Here is an 18253-nt window from a genome sequence, read left to right as displayed (position 1 = left end):
CCTGCCGCCCCCCACCCCCTCCTTAGTAGATCACCAGGAAGCCACCTTCTAGGGGAGGTGATACATTTTGCTGGAAGCTCACCTTTACAGCCTGCTGATTGCCGTCTATTTTTATGGCCAGAATGAACAGCATCACCTTCCTCCCTCCTCGCCACGTAAAAAATAGATTAAAAAAAACCCATAATAAACCTTGTGAGAAGGTGACTTAAATCTTTGGCGACCTCCTCGTGCTTCAGTAGTCTAAGCCAGCTGGCCAGAGGGGCTGAGAAGTGAGCTAAGCCAGTGAGCTTATGGAAGACTGGCCAGGAGAGAGGGGGAGAGCGGCAAAGGCACAAAGATGGGGGAGTTGGGGGGGTGGGAGGTGGAGCTGGAGCTATTGACTTTGGTTAGTGTGTGAAGATCTGTTTGAAGGCAGGAGCCGTGATACTGTGGGTCTTCACCCTGCTTCCAAAGATTACATGAAAAGAACAAACAAAACCCGCCAAAGAGCAGAGAATAGGATCAGGGGAGACATTTCTTTCCCAAATGGACTTAAACCGTTAAATGGATCCTGGCAGTTAGAATAATTAGATAATTTAAATTGTGACTCTGTGGGCAAGAGAGGGAAACCTGTCTCAGCTAAGTACACTTACTTGGTAGCGAAACGCGCTCAGTTATAAAAGGAGCGTGCTCTCAGTTAGCAGGTATATTTCAAATAGCTTGAAAAAATGAATGGAATAAAAATTTGCAGCTGATGAGTTACATTTAGCCGGCAAAAGGGATTTTGCCTGGGGCTCCGTTAGAGCCTGCACTCCTAAGTCCCACTCTCAGTCCCACCATCACTATTACGCCTCCATCAACAGATTTTTCTTTAAGCCAATGCGTTAAGAGCACAATTCCGTGGTGAATAACCTTTAAGGTTACATTTGCCTTTTCCTTGCTTCTTGCAAACAGCGCGTAATCCACGAGCACATTTGTTGGCTGTAAAGGTGTACAACAGCAATTTTTGCAATGACAGTGCAGAGAGGGAATATGAGATCTGTGTGCTAATGAGCTGACACTGCAGAGGCTGGGGTGATGTAGTGTGGAGTGCACTACAAGTGCACAGCAGAAAGACACAGGAGGGGACTTCAAGGGAATCGGAGGCATTTCCTGAGGAACCAGGGCAGCAAAGCCACACCAATGGGACCCAGCAGTCCCTTGGTGTTGCCACATTCCCCAAAGCCCTACGATGATCAAATCTGGTTTTTAAAGAACAGACGTGTATACAACTTAAAACGTGTGTAACACCTCTTTTCATAAGTACTGATTATGGGTGTATGGGTGCCCGTGTGTGTGTGTGTGTGTATGAATGTATGTATCCTGAAATCATAATATTCACACCATGCTTCTTTCTGGGGCTACCTAGCCAAATTGAAAAGTAAAGCAGCAAGCTCAGTTAATCCGTACAAAATAAGAACATGTGCTCCAAATCAGCTGAGTCTCTTCGATAAACTTCAATTCACCTCTGAGCTGAGATCCCAAATGAACCACCTTTCAAAGCCAGAGATGCTTTTATTTGCCTCTTAAGATGCGGATTGAAGTCGGAGTCTGTCTTAAGCAAACCTCTTGGGGGTTGTGCAGAAAAGAATTGGTTGCTGGTGAAGAAGAGTCTTTAACTGATGCCTGGGATTCATTACAAGGAAACTCTCTGAATACACTGGGGGAGGGGATGCAGAGGGAGAGCAGAGAGCAGGGACACACACAGAAGGCATTACCGTTTGTTTATTTTTGGCATATTTGTTTACCTGCATACCTGTGTCCTCAAAAGTGTGTGCCTGCCGCAAGATTGAGGGTGCAGGAAAGATCATGGAAAGAGATCAATTGTAGTGTTAGGGGAAGCTGAAACTAGGAGTTTTGAATGGGAAGAGGGGAAAGTTTCTTTAATTTTTGCCATTCTATTCCATATTGAACCAGACAGGAGAGGTGGGTGAGCAGGTTTGGACTCATCTGGGGTTTTCTCAAATTCTCCCTAAGTCTCCAGGGAGGGGCAGGCTAGAGGATCCAGGGGTTTTTTTTCTCTGTGCAATAAATTGTAAGAATGGAACCAGGGGTCACCTGCCAGGCTCCAGTGCTGAACTAGTATTGTGTGCCGACATCTGTGATATGTGATCTTCACTTCCATGAGAAAAAGAACTATCAAGGCCAGGGAAAGAAATGAGATACACCTGCAGGGCTTCCCTGGCCCCGTAAAATGATTGTTTTCTGCATTCAGAGACTATCAGACGGTGGTTGGACTAGTCATCTTTCTCATACTAAGATTGTAGGCAGCAGCTGCCAGGAGACAGCTTTGAGATCTGGCCCCCATTCAATGATTGTGACATTCAGAGAGGACTGTTTCGGGGACCGGAGAAGATGACAGCTTTCCCCCTCTGTCTTCTGAGCTGTAAAGTCTGAGTGTGCAACAGGCAGCTGGGTACACATCACTGGTTTCTGGAAATCTCTCCCGTGTGAGTCAGTGTGTGCATATGTGTGTATTTGGCATAGCTAAGGGCAAGGTCGCCTTTTTGTTTTGTCTTTCCTGTTGCCCAGTAAGCCACACCCCTTATGCCACACTTTCAAGCCCCCAGCCATAACCCAGCCTTATAAGCTTGTAAGATGAAGTGTTGTGGACTTACGGCAGTGGCGGGCGGGGGGGTTGATCAATTTCTTTTCCTTTCATGGTTGTCCCTTTATTGCCCTGAGAGGTAAGGCATTAAGGCAACTCAACACCAATACAGATGACTTAGTGCCTGTTCTCAAACCTGAGCTTTTCACATGGCAAGGATCACTTCCTGATTGCTCCTTGAGTAGCGTTCCGATGGCCCTGGGCTGGCTAGTGTCAATCTGATTTGACCATAAACAGCAAGACCAAAAACCTTGGAAATCAGTCATTCCTGAGAAGTCAATTAGCACTCTTATCTCAGTCAACATCAGTGGAAAGACACTAAAGTGAGTTGAAATAAACATTATTCATTATTAATAATAATAAATCTGGGTAGTTTCATGTATTTGGTTTTAAATCTGTTCTAATTGATATTTAGGAAGCTGCCTTTGGAATTCGGCCTCTTGACAAGATCTCAGGGCTGCAGGATTAAGAGTCAGATGTGTGTTGTAAGTGTGCTGAAGAGACAGGCTGGGATTACCAAAATCAGATGCAAAGTATAGACAGACATTTTGTAACTTTCACACTTAGCTGGAGTTAATAAGCTCCTATTTTTGTCAATGTCGGAAAGCCAAAGAATGTCAAATACAGACTATCTCAGAACATGTTCATATAAGGATCTGTACCTTCAGGTAAAATTTTCTTAAAGCTGATAACTGTCACAATTTCTTGCAAAGTAATTCACCTCCATCCCCTTGACCTAAGTCTTCAAATCCAAGGAAGTTGTGCCCTTGGAGACCCTTTCAACAGTTTTTGGAAATCACATATCCTTTGAGGCAGAAGAATTTGAAGAAAGTCATATACAAAGTTTCACCCAACCAAATATAAACATCATTTCTCCCCTGAAAGAAAATCAAAAATCAAAAATTCCCAACTACACCAGCCATAAAAGCAAAACATATTTATGCCATCCTCACCCTCATTGTTGTGAAAACTTTTCATGAAATAAGCTCAGATGAAGAATTATCAGTCTTTCTCATAAAACATTCAAGAAAAACATGTGTCCAACAAGCTATTAGTCATCTAGGTTCCCGTGGTTTTACTTCTCAAAATGAAATGTCCCCTTTCCACAGGAACAATCACAGGGCACAACTAGCTGTTTCAGAAACTGCTCTGGGGGCTGATGAAATTCTTCCCTTTTGGTATTCGGTTTTCCTGCTGCAAGCCTCCGCCTTCCACCTTTTGCTCTAAGTTAAGAACTGTGTTGTCCTTAACAATGGCGGGGGTGGGGGGAGTTGAACAACACTAGGGGAGACAGAACAGAAGTAGCTTTCCAAAGAGTCACCTGAGCACTTTCTACCTTCCCCTCAGTTTGCCACGCGTTCATCACTTGTAATCAGTTTGTAGTCTTATCAGTTCCTATCAGAGCTCTCTCGGTAAGAAAGGTGATATTCTAGGACAGAAAGAGGCCAGGTAACCCAGCCTGATCTGTCCCTTAAGGTCACTTGTTTGCAGAATTTCTCATATTTGGCTCCTATATATTAAGCGATTGTCAAATTCAGCTCATTGCTACAGCCAGGTGCTAGCTTTAACAGTCAAGTAATGCACATCCTGAATTGACTCAATCAAGAGGCTTCTTTCTTTAATCTCATCTGAAGAAATTTCCCTGAACAACCATGCTATTTTTTCTCTTTTTTTTTTCCCAGCCAAAGGGAAAAAAAAGGGAGGGGGTTGCGGGGGAGGGAGCGCCAGTTTAGCAGGGAGGAAAATGAAACTTTTGCATGAAACATTATTCACAACAGAGTTTTGAGTACTTGCCTTAAGTCCCTCCCTCAGCAGGATCCTCTGGAGTCGATTTATGTCACATGAAACCTGGATTGACTAGAGCCCCTAAAATGTCTACTAAGGCAATCACCACCCCAGCACTTACGCAGACCCCAAGTCCCACAAGCAAAATGCAAATGAGGTTCCCAGGTCCCAAAAGGAGGAAAAGCGGATCTACTTACAAGCATTAGTCACAGAAAAACTATTGGAAGAATCCAAGTGATCTACGTGGTAATTCAAATGGAAGGGCTTCTCGGTGGTGTTCTGATTGGTGTTGTATAACTGCACAGCAAAGCGGAAAGCGCTGTGCTCCTGCACCGTGTTTCTCATGAAAAGTCCACCTATAAGCAAAGGGAACCAAGATTTGGCTTGTGTCCCCCCCAGAAGCGGTTAGAAACTGGGGAGCTACAGATAGGCGATAGCCTCTCAGTGATACCCGGGTGCATGATCATGATTGATTTTCAACCTGTGTGTCTTTGAAGACTCTTGTGAACTCAAATTTTGGCCAAGAGAAACCTAGCTTTCCTCTAAAGAGTCGGAGGAGAGGCTGGAGAGAAGGGGGAAAGGGGAAAGAGGGAAGAGGAGGCTGCTTTGGGGTAGGACGATGGAACCAAGAGTGGGACTTGGTTCTTTCTCAGGCGGTAGCTTCCTCTCCCCTCTTCCTCCGCTACCTCCCATCTCCACAAGCGGGTTCATCTTTTCCTGGCGCAAAGGGAAAGGTTGGGAAGAAAAACAATTCCATTCCCCCTGCTGCCCCATCCTGTTCCCCACAGGCCCCCGCTCCCCCCTGACAGTACAGGGGCCTGGTTCTGTAATAGCAATAATTCTAACTTCTTGACTAGTAAATCCAGGGAGAAGCCGAGAGAACTCCCTCCCAGCGCCCGAGAGCCGGGCTCCAGACAGACACAGCGGCAATTCACGAATTCGTGGTCTGCGTGACTTCGCCGCTCGCTGGCTCAGCTCCTAGTCTCACCCCCGCCTCCTACCCCATCCGCCACTGACCTCGGTTGCTGCCCGGGTCTGGGGGAATCCAGGGTGGGCTTCCACCTCCCCCAGCGCTAGCCGGTCTCCCGGGACCCGGAGACGCGGGACAGGGCGCCCCGGACCGGGTTACGCGCCCTGGCGCAGCCAGACAGGCGGCATCACCCTGGGACAACTTCCAGCGGCGGCACGCACGCCATGGCAAAGTCCAGAGCAGCGAGCCGAAAAGCCGTGACTCTTCGCCCGGCTGCAGCCTCCCAGCCTCTGGCATGCCTCCCCTGCTCCGCTCGGCTCGGAAAACGCGGCAGCCCACCCCGCCAAGCCCCAGGAGATCACCTCTCTGGTTCCCGATGCTCCCCAGACCAGCCAGCTCTCTGAGGCTCAGATCCCCGAGATTCCTGCCCGATCCCCGTCCCCAGTCCCTTCCCAGGCCATGCAGGACAGGGACCCGCGGCCGCAGTAGCCACGCCAGGGCAGTGGTCTCGGGTGCAAGAGAGCCCGGCCCGACCGGCGGGCTGGCTCGCGCTTACCTATGCTGATGGTGTTGGGGAATCCTCCGTGAGAATGACCCAAAAGCCCCAGGACTAAAAAGAAGACCGCCCGGAGCACGCTTTGCCCCATTTTCTTCTGCCTGGCCGTGCTACGCCTAGAACGAAGCTGACAAGAGCATGGGCGCAACTCGGGAGTCTTCAAAATAATAATAGAAAAAGAAAAAGAATTCGCCGGCTCTTTCACCCCCTCCCCTCAACTTGCTCTCGCTCACTCTTCCTTTCCACCCCACACTAGTCCTCCTCCTCCACCACCTCCTCCCTTCTCTCTCTCTCTCTCTCTCTCTCTCTCTCTCTCTCTCTCTCTCTCTCTCTCTCTCGCTTCCAGGCTCTCTCACACCCCCTCCCCGCCCCCCACCTCACTTCTGTCTTCACACCAATCTGGAAGGCGGGTTCATTGGCTGCAAGCTCGGTTCGCCAAAGCGATCTCCCTCCCTATCTCTAAGACAGAGAGAGACAGAGAGAGAGAGAGAGAGAGAGAATCAAAACCCAAAACCCAAAACAAAACAAAAAAGACAAAACACAGAAAAACAAACAAATCCCCCAAAGAAACAAAAGAGAGAGAGAAAGAAAAAAAGAAAGAAATTAAAAGAAAATCCGAGACTTTTCTCCCCCAGAAGATGGTGGGTCTAAAGAGGGGGGAAAAAGAAGGAAAGAGCGAAAAGGCTCAGCGGCGGTGAATTGGGCTCTTCCAATTGGGCCGGTAGGGGGATATTGATCAAAGTTGATCTGACGTGGAATTAAAGCCGCACACCGCTTAGCTCCACTGCAAACTGCAGCCGCGGACTGCAAAGCCTCAGCGCTGGCGTTTGTCAACACGGGAGATGGAATCGATAGAAATACACTAGTCCTCACGTGGGCCAGCCTTTCAAGCTACAGCCAGCTTTTTAAAGAAAAGAAGAAAGAAAAGCTGCATTGTCTGTGCGTTTGTGCGTCTGGCTTAAAGAAGGAGGGTCTTGGGGGGTGGGCAGTGAGTGATTACTCAGGAGTCTTTGCAGAGACTCAGAGAAGCAGTTCCCATCACAATGCGCCCGAAGATGCTGCGCATGCCCGGCCCATGCCGCTCAGTTTTCACAGCGGAGATCCGAGAGCGAGTAAAGAAGCCCTCACACCCGCAGCTCTGGGAGGCGAGACCTCCCCGGACCCAAGCGCAGAGCCGGGCTTATGGGGGAGGGGGGAGAGGGCGGTGTTGGGCAGCGAGGGGCTGACAGCTTTGGAGGGGGTAGAGAAGTACGTGCGTGGAGGGGTTAACTAAAAGGTTAATGAAAAGGACAACCAGTCCCAACAACGAAGGAGGAGAGAGGTGTGGGAATGAGTTGGGATACTGGTGGGGATTCAAAGTTAAGGTTAGAGGAAACTGTTCCTGGCTGCCTTGCTCCCTTGGTCTTGCCTTTGGACATAGCAGCCTAGGCCCCTGACTGATGACCGCAGAGGCCATTAATTCCCCTCACTTCTCTTTCTTGTCTAAGGGGAGGAAAGAACCTTGGAAGTAGGCAGTGCAGCCTGGATCTCTGTTGGGGGTGATACCCTCCACAAAATCCCATGGATGAACCTCTTGGGCTGTAGACACCTCTCCCTAGCCCCTTTCTCCAGTGGTGAGAAAAAAGAAGACTCTATCTCCCAAGTCTTTCGCACCTACCCCAGCTACTCTGGAAGAGACTGATTTTGTCCCTCCCCACACCAGCTGTTCTTTTTTTTTCATATCTTCTCCTCCTGGTCCACGTGGAAAATGAATCTTACTGCCAGCCTACAGCAAAATGGTACACATGGGGCAGGAGATATCAAGGCAGGGGCCCAGGGCCCCAACTGGCACACTGATTACGCCAGAACTTTGGATTTGATGTGACATATGTTGGAGCCTGGAACAGATAGTTTCCAAACCCCTGGGCAACCAGAAAAATGGTACTAGGCTCTTCCCAAATTTCTATCCATTCTGATAATGTAAAATCTCTTCCTACCCCACCACCCATGGAAATCTTTTGTCTCCATTTGGATAGTCCATGGTAAAGAGTGAGGGAGAAACCTGGGAGTCACAGAAGCCTAAATTTGCAAGTGGTTGGAGTATTAGGACGAAAGGGGTAGCCGAGACTAGGTTGGCTGCGCCTTGACAAATGTGGAGTGTGAGATAGCGTGGTTCAGGAACATAGGCTTAGGAGACAGGTCCAGGTTCGAATCTATATTCCATCATATAGAGGCATTGTGTGACCTTGAGAGGCTTTCTTAATCTGAACCCCTATTCAGATTTTCACCTGCAAAATGGGAATACTAACATTTCTTTCCTGATAGAATGGTTGCGGATTAAATAAGATAGTGGATGTAAATGCATCTTAATTCAGTGCCTGACTAGGAAAAATCAATAAATGTTAATTTCCAAACTCTCTTCCCTCTTTCTCACCTTTTGAAAGTGCCCTTTTCTCCCCCAAAGTGCCTCATGCTGTCAGCCTCCCCTTTCTCCACCATCCACCAAACCTCAGACTCTGCTACCCAGTCTTTGCCAATGTTCCACATCAGTCTTCCCAACATAGATCCTCAAGGGCCCTAGGAGACAGGAGAGAATCTGGTAGATAAATCTTTACTAAGGTTCTAACGGCAGGCAGTGGCAATTTAATATTAAACATGACACATTTAGAGAACCTCTATTCTGTGCCAGGCACTATATGGTCCTCCTTTTAGATAACATAGTTGCATTTTAATAGGAGCCTTCAATGCCTTGACCCAAAGGAATAACTCTAGTGAGGAGTTTCAGTTTGATTTCAGTTGGATGGACAACATGTTTTGGACGGAGACGGGCATCTTTCAGCACACCTCACTTCACTCCTGAAGGCATCCAGGTCCCCACCCATGCTTGGCTAACACTGAGCAGCAGTGGATGAAGAGATCTGGGGCCATCTTCAGTCATTTGGCTTGAAGAGTAACGGGGTGGGTCGGTAACGAAAGATGAGAGGAAGAAAGGCATCTCAGTGTCTCTGCACTTGAAATTCTCCATTGAATTCATCTCTGTAAATGGCACCCATCCCTTCCATTTTCAGTCTCCCCTCTCCACTACCTTTTTCCTCTCTTTCATCTGCTGCCACTCTTTCAGCTTTTCACTGTCAGCGGCAGCTGTTGGCAGAATGGGACTAGTCCCATCTGAGCCAGCAGGGACGCAGTGGTGGACTAAGCATACTGCTGTTGGTGGAAAAGCCTGCTTAGTACAAGCAAATACTTTTGCAATCGATCCCTCATCCAAGAAAGCAGTGAGATGCTACTTGAACTTCATCTCTGGTTTTCCAATGAGGAGCTAGAGACTGTACTAGCAGCATCGTAGCCACCAGAAGTTGCCAACAAAGCCCCAGATCTAGCTCTCCCTCTGTGGTTAAGAGGTACCCCTTCTCCACTCAGGAGTACCTGCTAGTCTTAGGACCCGAGGTTTTCACTTTTAAATGAGCTCAATGATACAGTTTAAGCAGCAAGAAAATAATTTTTTGCACTTCTTATTGAGAAGTTGTTCTGTATTCTTTCATGAGATGGTTGGTCAGGTGCAGTCACAAGAGGGGACACAGGAGAGGCATAGGGAAATGAAGCTTATTATACTCACACGTCCTAGAGAAACAGTCAAGTATACCACAAAGGGGGACCACATGGGGGGGCACCAAGGGAAGGGGCTCAACCAAGGAAGTGGGAAGATGAGAGAGAGACAGAGAGAGAGAGAAACAGAGACCCAGGGGAAAGTGCCTTTATTGGGGGTCAGGATAGAGTATACAAGCAAAAGGCATGAGGGAATTTCATTGGTATATTTGATTGACATTAGGTGACAGTCAAGGGAGAACAAGAATGGGATCTTGTGGCAGGGGCCAGCCTTACCACACTGATGCACCTGGTCACCTGGCAGGGTGCTCACAGCCTGTTTGTGGGGACGTTGAGGCAGCAAAAAATAATAATAGTAATAATAAGTTTTAAAATTTACAACACAAAACTGAAAATAGTACTTCCCTCTTGAGGTTTCTGTTTTAGGCTTGGGATGGGACACTTGGGTAAGCAAAAAGAAACGTCAGCCAGTGGAATTTGGAGACGGGGTCTATATCATACATTAAGCTCCATACTTATTAACTTGATACTTTGCAAATAAGAAAAATAATGACGAAAATCATTCTGATTCATTGGAAGGAAACTGCTCTACCCTTTAAAGTTAATGAAACCAAGATACTCTATCCTTTGCCTAATGGAATGACAACTTTCTCACCGTTTGACTTGAAACTTTGATTTCTTCAACAAACGTTTGACCACCTGCTATATGACAGGCTCTGCTAGGCACCAGGGATTTAAGGAAGCAAGACAGTTTCTGCTTTCAGTGAATTTCAAGTTCAAAGAGGAGCAGATGTATTCACTGGGAATGACAATCTAACATGGTAAGTGCTGTGAAAACAGTAAGCACCAGCTACCATGGCGGTATAGAGGAAGGTGTTTAAATGTCTGAAACAAAGTACTTCCCTTATCCCAGATTCAATCCCATGCCACTAAAAAGAGAAGACAGAGCAACATGATTTCTAAGGACTCTTCCTGCTCTCATGTTCTATGGTCCTATGATTCCATGAGGCAGGATTATCTCAGGGTCAGAAAACCTGTCCAAACTTTAGCCTGCACTCTAATCAAGGATCTAATCTAGGTACTGCTGATTCTTTATAGTTGTCTTTTGCACTCCCATTCCTGGATACTTTGGGAAGAATAGAGTCCAGCTACATCTGGAGACTCAGGTTGGGTGTGACATCTAAGAAAGATTGGGTCCTCCATGTTGCTTCTCTGTCATCCAGACTTCTCCATTATACCACCTCCTCCAGAAACTTCTGTAGAAATCCTCTATGTAGGTATCAACCTAGGTGCTGCTGAATAAATCCACAGCCCTGAGGATCTGAAATTCCAGGCACGGGCCTGGTTGGAACTGCTTTTGGTGGGAGTATATATGTGAGTCAGAGGAGGAGCCTTTTGCACTCAGGTTTAATATGCCCAGAAATGGATCCATAGCAACTTCCAGGAGACAGTCACGCCAAGTGAGCAGTGGTCATGGAAGCAACTGTTTATCTCAAATGGTTTTCAGATTGGCTTGTTTTTTAATAGATGGTAAGGGTGTTTAGAACTCATTAATTTTTTGACCTGAAGACATCTCCAGGAGCTGTCTTGGGGCACTGTTACTTGGAGGTGATCTTTCACTTTTAGTATCCCTCTTCCAACCTTTTCCCTCTGGACTAAACACTTTCATACTGCCTCCTTTAGTCACGCTCAGCGCTAGTGAGCATGCTCTTGACCCCTTCAGTTCCTATATCAGTTAGGCTGCTTCGTGCTTCAGATAAGACAGAACCCACCAAAACTGGCACAAACAATAAGGGAAATGCATTGGCTCACGTTAACTGGAAGGGACAGAGGTAGGGCTGGCTTGAGGTTTGGTTGGACTCAATAGTTCAAAATTTTTATCAGAGACCTACTTTCTTTTCCTCTCTCCTTTCTGCTTCCCACATGATGGCAAAACGTCTGTAGTCTTTCTTGTCTTCACGTCTGCATCGCATCTTTTTATATCATCGGTTCAAAATGAATCACATGACCATTCCTGATCTAATCCTTTGGCCTAGCAATGTCATGCTTAGGCCACAGGAACCAATCACCATGGCGTGGTGGATTATGCCCCATCCATAGAGCTGAGAGTAGGGAGTAGAGTCAGTCCTCCCCACCCCTCACCAAGCCACATGACTGACACACAGTGGGAGGAGGGAAAGATGGAGGTTGGGAAACAACCACAATAACCGCTAAAATCCCTATCTTCCCAAGTGCCAGTTCCCAGAGAATTGTGAGTCGTAGTAATTTTACTCTTGAAATGTCTACAGGCCCCTGATGACTTGCTGAAATGGTCTTGTCTTTGGTCCATTAGACATAGACTGCTCAATGGTGAGATCTTTCTGTTATTTTAGCAATTCAGTCCCCTAAATTCAGTTCATGATGCTTCTGCTTGCTATTTAATTCTTCTCTTAAGAGAACCATGTTATACTGAGTGTCCAGGGTGAGAAACTATTATAGAAATAATTTCTTTTCCTAGGGGTAGAGGCAAATAGGCTTCCAAATCTTTTCAGATAGGGACCTAGTGACTCGTCCCCATGTCCTTCTCAGGTTAAGCAGAGGTCTAGGCTGTTACTCCATAGACTGTGAAACTGAGGAATCAGAGAGGTTTAGTGAACAGCTCAAGGTCACACAGCCAAGTGGTGGGGAATTGATTTTCTTATCCCTCTAGGGCTTTATCCACCAGACCAGAGTCTCCTTAATGCTGTGAGAGAACTGAATCATAACAAATATATTCTGCTAGGATGGGTACATCTTAGCAAGTAATTATCCCCTGGTGGGCTCTGAATGGGCTTGAAAACTGCAGATGGAAATCACATGGCTTCAGGACTCCAGCTTCTCACAAAGTGACATTCTTATAAGCTGCAATGTTCCTCTGATGGGAAGTGTTAATTTATTGTGAATCATTCCAGGTTACCTCCCACAGATGATATTGTTGACATTTTTATTAATGTCCACTTTTTTTTTTTTTTACCCCTCTGGGAAAGGTAGAAACTGCCACTGTGAAACAGCACAGGCAAGTCAGGTGGAAATTAATCCCCACCCTAAAACTGGCTCTGCATCCCAGCCCTAGTTGGGAAGGGGCTGCTTATTCAAGCAGATCTGAGAATTTAATTGAGGAATTCTGGGTGCCAATTGGTTGAGGAGTTACGCTTTTATACTCAACTGGAAAAATTTCCATTTTTTGGAGTACTTATGAAAATTAGAAATTGACTCCAGATTCTGAAACTCACATGACTGTATGTCAGGAACCGAGTCAGCATTATGCCATATCATATGAAGGCAGATAGGCTTGTTTCCTCATTTTTAAGGTGTGTGTCTGTGTCGGGGTGCTGATGATGAGGTTTGGATGGGTAAAGCACATGTGTTGGATTGAATGAGTGCTCCAATTAGTACCTCCTTCCCACATCCCTACCTTTCTCATGGCCCCATTGTGGTTAATTTATTTCTCTGCCCCTTGACTTTGGATTTGGCCACGTGACTTGTTTTGGCTAATGGCATGTGGGTAGGAGTGGCTGTATACCTTTTCCAGCTTATGTCTTAAGAAACCTCATGCAGTTCTGCCTGCCATCTTCACCGCTGTCAGTGCCATGAGAAGAACAGGTACCAGCTAGTTTGCTGGTCCAGGAAGGATGAAAGACAGGTGGAGCAGAACTGCCCCAGGTGACTTCACAGACCTGAAATGAGAAACAGTACCATCTCAGCTACTACAATCTGTAGCAGAGCTGCCCAGTTGAGCTCAGACTAGATCAGCTGAGCCACAGCCAACCTGCAGATGGGTGAGGAATGATAAATGATTATTGTTTTAAGCCATTAAGATTTTGGGGCTAACTAATACAGCAGGCATTGGCAGTGGTGTGTTTCTATGAGTGATCTAAGGCTAGGGCGATCATGAATCCTGGTGTGCCCAGGACAATTCAGTTTATGCCCATTGTCCTGGCATAAGTTCCCCTTTCACTCTTAAAAGTATCCCAGCTTGGGTGATAAATTCTATGGTCCACCTAGCTGAGGCAGTGTGTGGCTTATGGGCTTACTCTAAGGGCCGGATGAAAGACTTGCTATCTGCTTGTTTGCCACTTCCCGCTTCTTCTTCTTTTTTTTTTTTTTTTTTTGTTGGCCACACTGCATGGTGGCTTCTGGGATATTAGTTCCCCGACCAGGGATGGAAACCGGGCCCCTGGCAGTGGAAGCACAGAGTCCTAACCACTGGACCGCCGGGGAATTCCCTACTTCTGCTTCTTAATTTCTGTTTCCTGATCTGTCAACTGGGGCTTTGACTGTAGCCATTTGGAAGAATCAGGCCTTTTTAGCACTCCTTTTGACATAGGAAATTCTGGGTTTCCTGCTTTAAAAATGAATTCAGAGTATTTAGAGGAATGAAAAGATAACTGGAAACAGTTGAATTTTAGGATACTTGATGGTAGCTAATTCTTAAAGAGGAATTTCTGGGTTTCCTAAAATTTAATCTGCTTTAATATGTGTGCTGTGAGCATGTTCTGTTGAATCTTTATGACATCACTTCAATGAACATCATAATATTTTGAGGGAAAAGAAAAGCATAAGAATCGTTCCACATTTTTTCTGAGTGATGACCCAACACAACCAAAATTAGTGCTTTTCTGTTTTGAAAATAAGGTATCTCCAAGTTTAAGAAAATCCAGTATGTGGAAATACAAATTTGGAGACAGTTTTATAGTTTACTAAAGGATTCACCACAAGTCTCCTTTAAACAGTGAACTGTTCTTGTTCAGTGGTTATCAGTTGGATGTGGTTTTGCCCTCCAGGGTACAAGTGGCAATGCCTGGAGACTTTTTTGATTGTCACACCTTGGGGGGGGCGTTGGTGGTTGCTATGGCACTTAGTGGGTAGAGGCCAGGGATACTTCTAAACCTCCTATAATGCACAGGACAGCCCTTGACAACAAAAGAATATCCAGTTGCAAAGGTCAACAGTGCCACTGTTGAGAAACCCGACTCCTATGTACTCAGGATAGGAGTTTTTAAAAAACCAAAAGGTTTGGGACTTCCCTGGTGGCGCTGTGGTTGGGAGTCTGCCTGCTAATGCAGGGGACACGTGTTCGAGCCCTGGTCTGGGAAGATCCCACATGCCAAGGAGCAACTGGGCCCGTGAGCCATAACTACTGAGCCTGCGCGTCTGGAGCCTGTGCTCCGCAACAAGAGAGGCTGCGATAGTGAAGAGGCCCGCGCACCGCAATGAAGAGTGACCCCCGCTTGCCGCAACTAGAGGAAGCCCTCGCACAGAAACGAAGACCCAACACAGCCAAAAATAAAATATAAAAATAAATTAAAAGAAAAAAAAGATTACTATTTAAAAAAAAAAAAAAAAGGTTTACACATGCTTTTTCAGAAACGTGAATGTTGGACCAGGTATTTGAAAACCCGAATTCTAGTTTCAGCTCTGCCCAAACTATACTTTCTGAGCTTCAGTGTTTTGATCTGTGAATTGGGGATATATCTTGTCTACCTCTCTATATAAGAGAGGGAGAGAGAGAGGCAGAGAGAGAGAGAGGTGTCCACTCAATATGGTAGCATTCAGGTAGGTAAAATTGATTAGCTCAAATTATAGAAATAAGGAAATGTAAACTTACTGAGTGTATTTCTAACTGCTTTTACGTATTTAGGCATTCTGTAGCAATAGCTCACTGGTGATGAAACTGAGGCAGCACAGAATGTCTGTCACTTCCTCAAATCTGACACAGAATCCAAGGCTTTCTGACCTCCTATGCTGCCCCATTTGCCTCAGTTCACTGCAAGGTACCTATAGTGCTTGTTACTAGTCATCGGTGCTTCAAGGAATATTATTGTTATTATTATTATTGCTCTATCTTTTTAAGTTTAGAGAAAATGTTAAAGGAGAGGAAGCAGCAGTTACGAAAATATCTTCGTTGTGATCCTCAGGGCTCAGGGTTAGGCAGAAAGCTAGTTTCCACTGAGCTGCCATCTCTTGCTTTGACTCAAGGGTGGGGAGTGAGATGGACGCTGCTAAGCTGGGCCCTTGTTCGCACATTATTAGAAACTTCAAGACAGAGACAGCAGAGCATTACACCAAGCACAGGGCCCTTCTAGTGAGGTTCCCTGTGCGCCTGCACAGGTCACACTCGTGAAGCCTTCGCTGGAGGGCGGTGCCTGCTCTAGAGGAGAATGGGCAGTATGGAAAGCCTTCTTCCTCAGTTCCCTGGGCCTCAGGGAGAAAGCTCATTCACTAAGGGCCCTACAGGTCCAAAGGAAATGAAGGGCTTCCTCCAGGGAGGGCACAAACATTTCCTCAGCTGCTTCTCCTGGCCTCCCTCAGTGTGTAGCCTCAGTCCCAAGAGAAGTTCCATGTTACAAGGGAAGTGAAAAATCACTTAAAAATCGCTGTATCTTGGCAGGAGGCCAGTCAAAGAGTGGTCTTGCAATCTTACCTACCCTGCTATCTAAACTCAAATTGAGTTCCCTAGGGGAAGATCATTCTATATCCAGAGGCACCACACTGGGAAAGTCCTTGTAAGGCAATTCCTTCAAATTCCAATAAAACAAAGCAAAACCAAACGAACATCCCCTCCCCTTTAAGGTTCTGGTTAAGAGTTTAGAACATTGCTACACTTTGCTAATAAAGGGAAAGCAGTGACTGCTCCCCCAATTCTGAATTGCCTTTATACTCAAATTTCTGGTATATGCAGATAAATTTGGTATTTTACCCTGATGGTGATGATGATGATGGTGGCAATAATGAAGATAATGATCAAGAGGATGACAACGATGATGATGATAGCTAACGTATATTTCTTACCACGTGCCAGGTACTCTGCTAAATGGTTTAACTGTATTGTCTCATTGAATTCCTAGAGCAACTCTTTGAGGTAAGTACTATTATTATTCCCATATTTAATGCAAACCAAAGTTAGAAATATTTCATACAAACTTTAAAGGAAAGAGACCCTGAGAAGCATCTGTCAAACAAGGGATGGTAAATGGAAAGTAATTGCACAGTTCCCATTATTAACAAGTTAGAATGTGAAAATTATCATTGCTTTCCCCTTTTATTTAGGATGTTTCCTTTATTGTGTATTTTGTGAACACAAAGTTTGTTTTTAAATGTTTTTCATAATGCTTAGTACCCAGAAGCTTCTCAGTAAAGGTATGCTGAATGAATTAATAAATGAGGGCTTTCATGAGCTTACTCAAGATCTGAGCCTTCTTAAGAAGTTTAATGAAAGCATCCTAAGCTCTTTAATCATGAAGTCTGCCAAAAGAGTTTTTTTTTTAAATGGTATCTTTCTAATATGTTTTTGTTTTTATTTATTTATTTAATTTATTTATTTTCCTTATTATTATTATTATTTTTGGCTGTGTTGGGTCTTAGTTGTGGCACATGGGATCTTTGTTGAGGCATGCAGGATCTTTTCGTTATGGCGCGTGGTCTGCTCGGGCTTCTCTCTAGTTGTGGCGTGCGGGTGTTCTCTCCCTAGTTGTGGTGTGCGGGCTCCAGGGTGCGTGGACCCTGTAGTTGTGGCGTGAGGGCTTAGTTGCCCCACGGCATGTGGTATATTAGTTCCCCGACCAGGGATCGAACCCACATCCCCTGCGTTGGAAGGCAGATTCTTCACCACTGGACCACCAGGGAAGTCCTGCCACAAGAGTTCTGAGAAACAAAACTTTGTGGTTGGAGAAGTATACTGTATCTTCATTTTAGGTAAATCATACCTATAATTATCAGCCTGCCCTTCTGATATGGTTATAAACTAAGGCATCATTACCACCACCTTGTGGATGTTTCCAATAATTGCAGACAAATTATCCAAGCAGAAAGCGAGAGTTGTCTTGAATATTGAACCTTACACTTCTTGAGTACATTACTTGACTTTTGTTATAGTTAGATTTATGGATAATAAATTAAAACAATAAATTTCTATGTCTTTTACTGTAGAATACTTCAAATTCTTTTTGGATTTAGAGCAGTGTGATTAATAAGTACCTGAGTGAATGGAGTGCTTACATTTCCAAACTAATCGATTTTTTAAAATTATAAACATTTTATTGTCCTTCTAACCAGAGTGAAGCTTGAGGAAACCAACTTCCTTCATATTGGGATACACTGAAACTCTATATTTTAACTCTAACTAGATATTTTACTAATTTCATTTGTTTAGGATTGTGAGCTCTATGAGCACAGGGATTTTTTTTTTTTTTTGGTCTGTTTTGTTCATTGCTGTAATCCCAGTACCCAGAACGATGACTGGAATGTAATTGATGATAAATAATATTTGTCAAATGAATGAATGAATGCATGAATTAACCAAAAGCAAGATCCAATGGCGCTCTGTTTAATGTTATGGCTCATGAGTCAGAAGGAATACAAGGGAGGAGTCCATCTGATTTCAGGGATAGATTTTTAAAGAGGGGACCAAATGCCCTTTTGTCTGAGTGGTTAGATTTGACAAACTCTTAGAGAGCAGTGGCCATATGTTATGCTTAGGACAAGCCTTCTTGAGGTGCAGGGCACAGTGGAGAAGAATGGAGGATGGATTTGGTGGGAGAAAAGGAGAATAATCTCTCTCCTTGCCTCCTCATGGTCAAAACTTACTCATCCTTTCATCTTCTTTTCAGAATTCTGTTAGATAAGTGGTTGGTATATTCGACAAAGTACTTGGCGGAAAGCCGTCCTTGTGTTACCATTAAGGAATGGATGACAGTTGAGAAGAATTGAAGGT

The 18253-nt window shown here is 45.2% G+C and overlaps 1 protein-coding gene across 4 annotated transcripts in view; it reads right to left on the bottom strand.

Annotated features, from left to right (window-relative positions):
* GRIA3 (glutamate ionotropic receptor AMPA type subunit 3) overlaps positions 1-10112 on the bottom strand; it is a 296361-nt gene extending 286249 nt beyond the window's left edge. For 2 of the 4 annotated variants that reach the window (XM_082377105.1, XM_082377106.1), the window contains exons 1-2: positions 5938-10111; positions 4609-4767 (exon numbers count right to left, since the gene is read on the bottom strand). In XM_082377105.1, coding sequence (XP_082233231.1) covers positions 4609-4767; positions 5938-6028 — 250 coding nt within the window. In that variant the 5' untranslated portion in view covers positions 6029-10111. Of the gene's footprint in view, positions 1-4608; positions 4768-5937 lie in introns of all 4 variants that reach the window. The other 2 variants (XM_082377107.1, XM_082377108.1) reach the window with 2 other exon arrangements.
* Positions 10113-18253: the final 8141 nt, after the last annotated feature.

This window comes from Balaenoptera borealis (genome assembly GCF_965194805.1).
Source record: "Balaenoptera borealis genome assembly, chromosome: X".
NCBI lineage: Eukaryota > Metazoa > Chordata > Mammalia > Artiodactyla > Balaenopteridae > Balaenoptera > Balaenoptera borealis.
The sequence above is the reverse complement of the archived record's forward strand: the minus strand, read 5'-3'. Positions and strand labels throughout refer to the sequence as shown.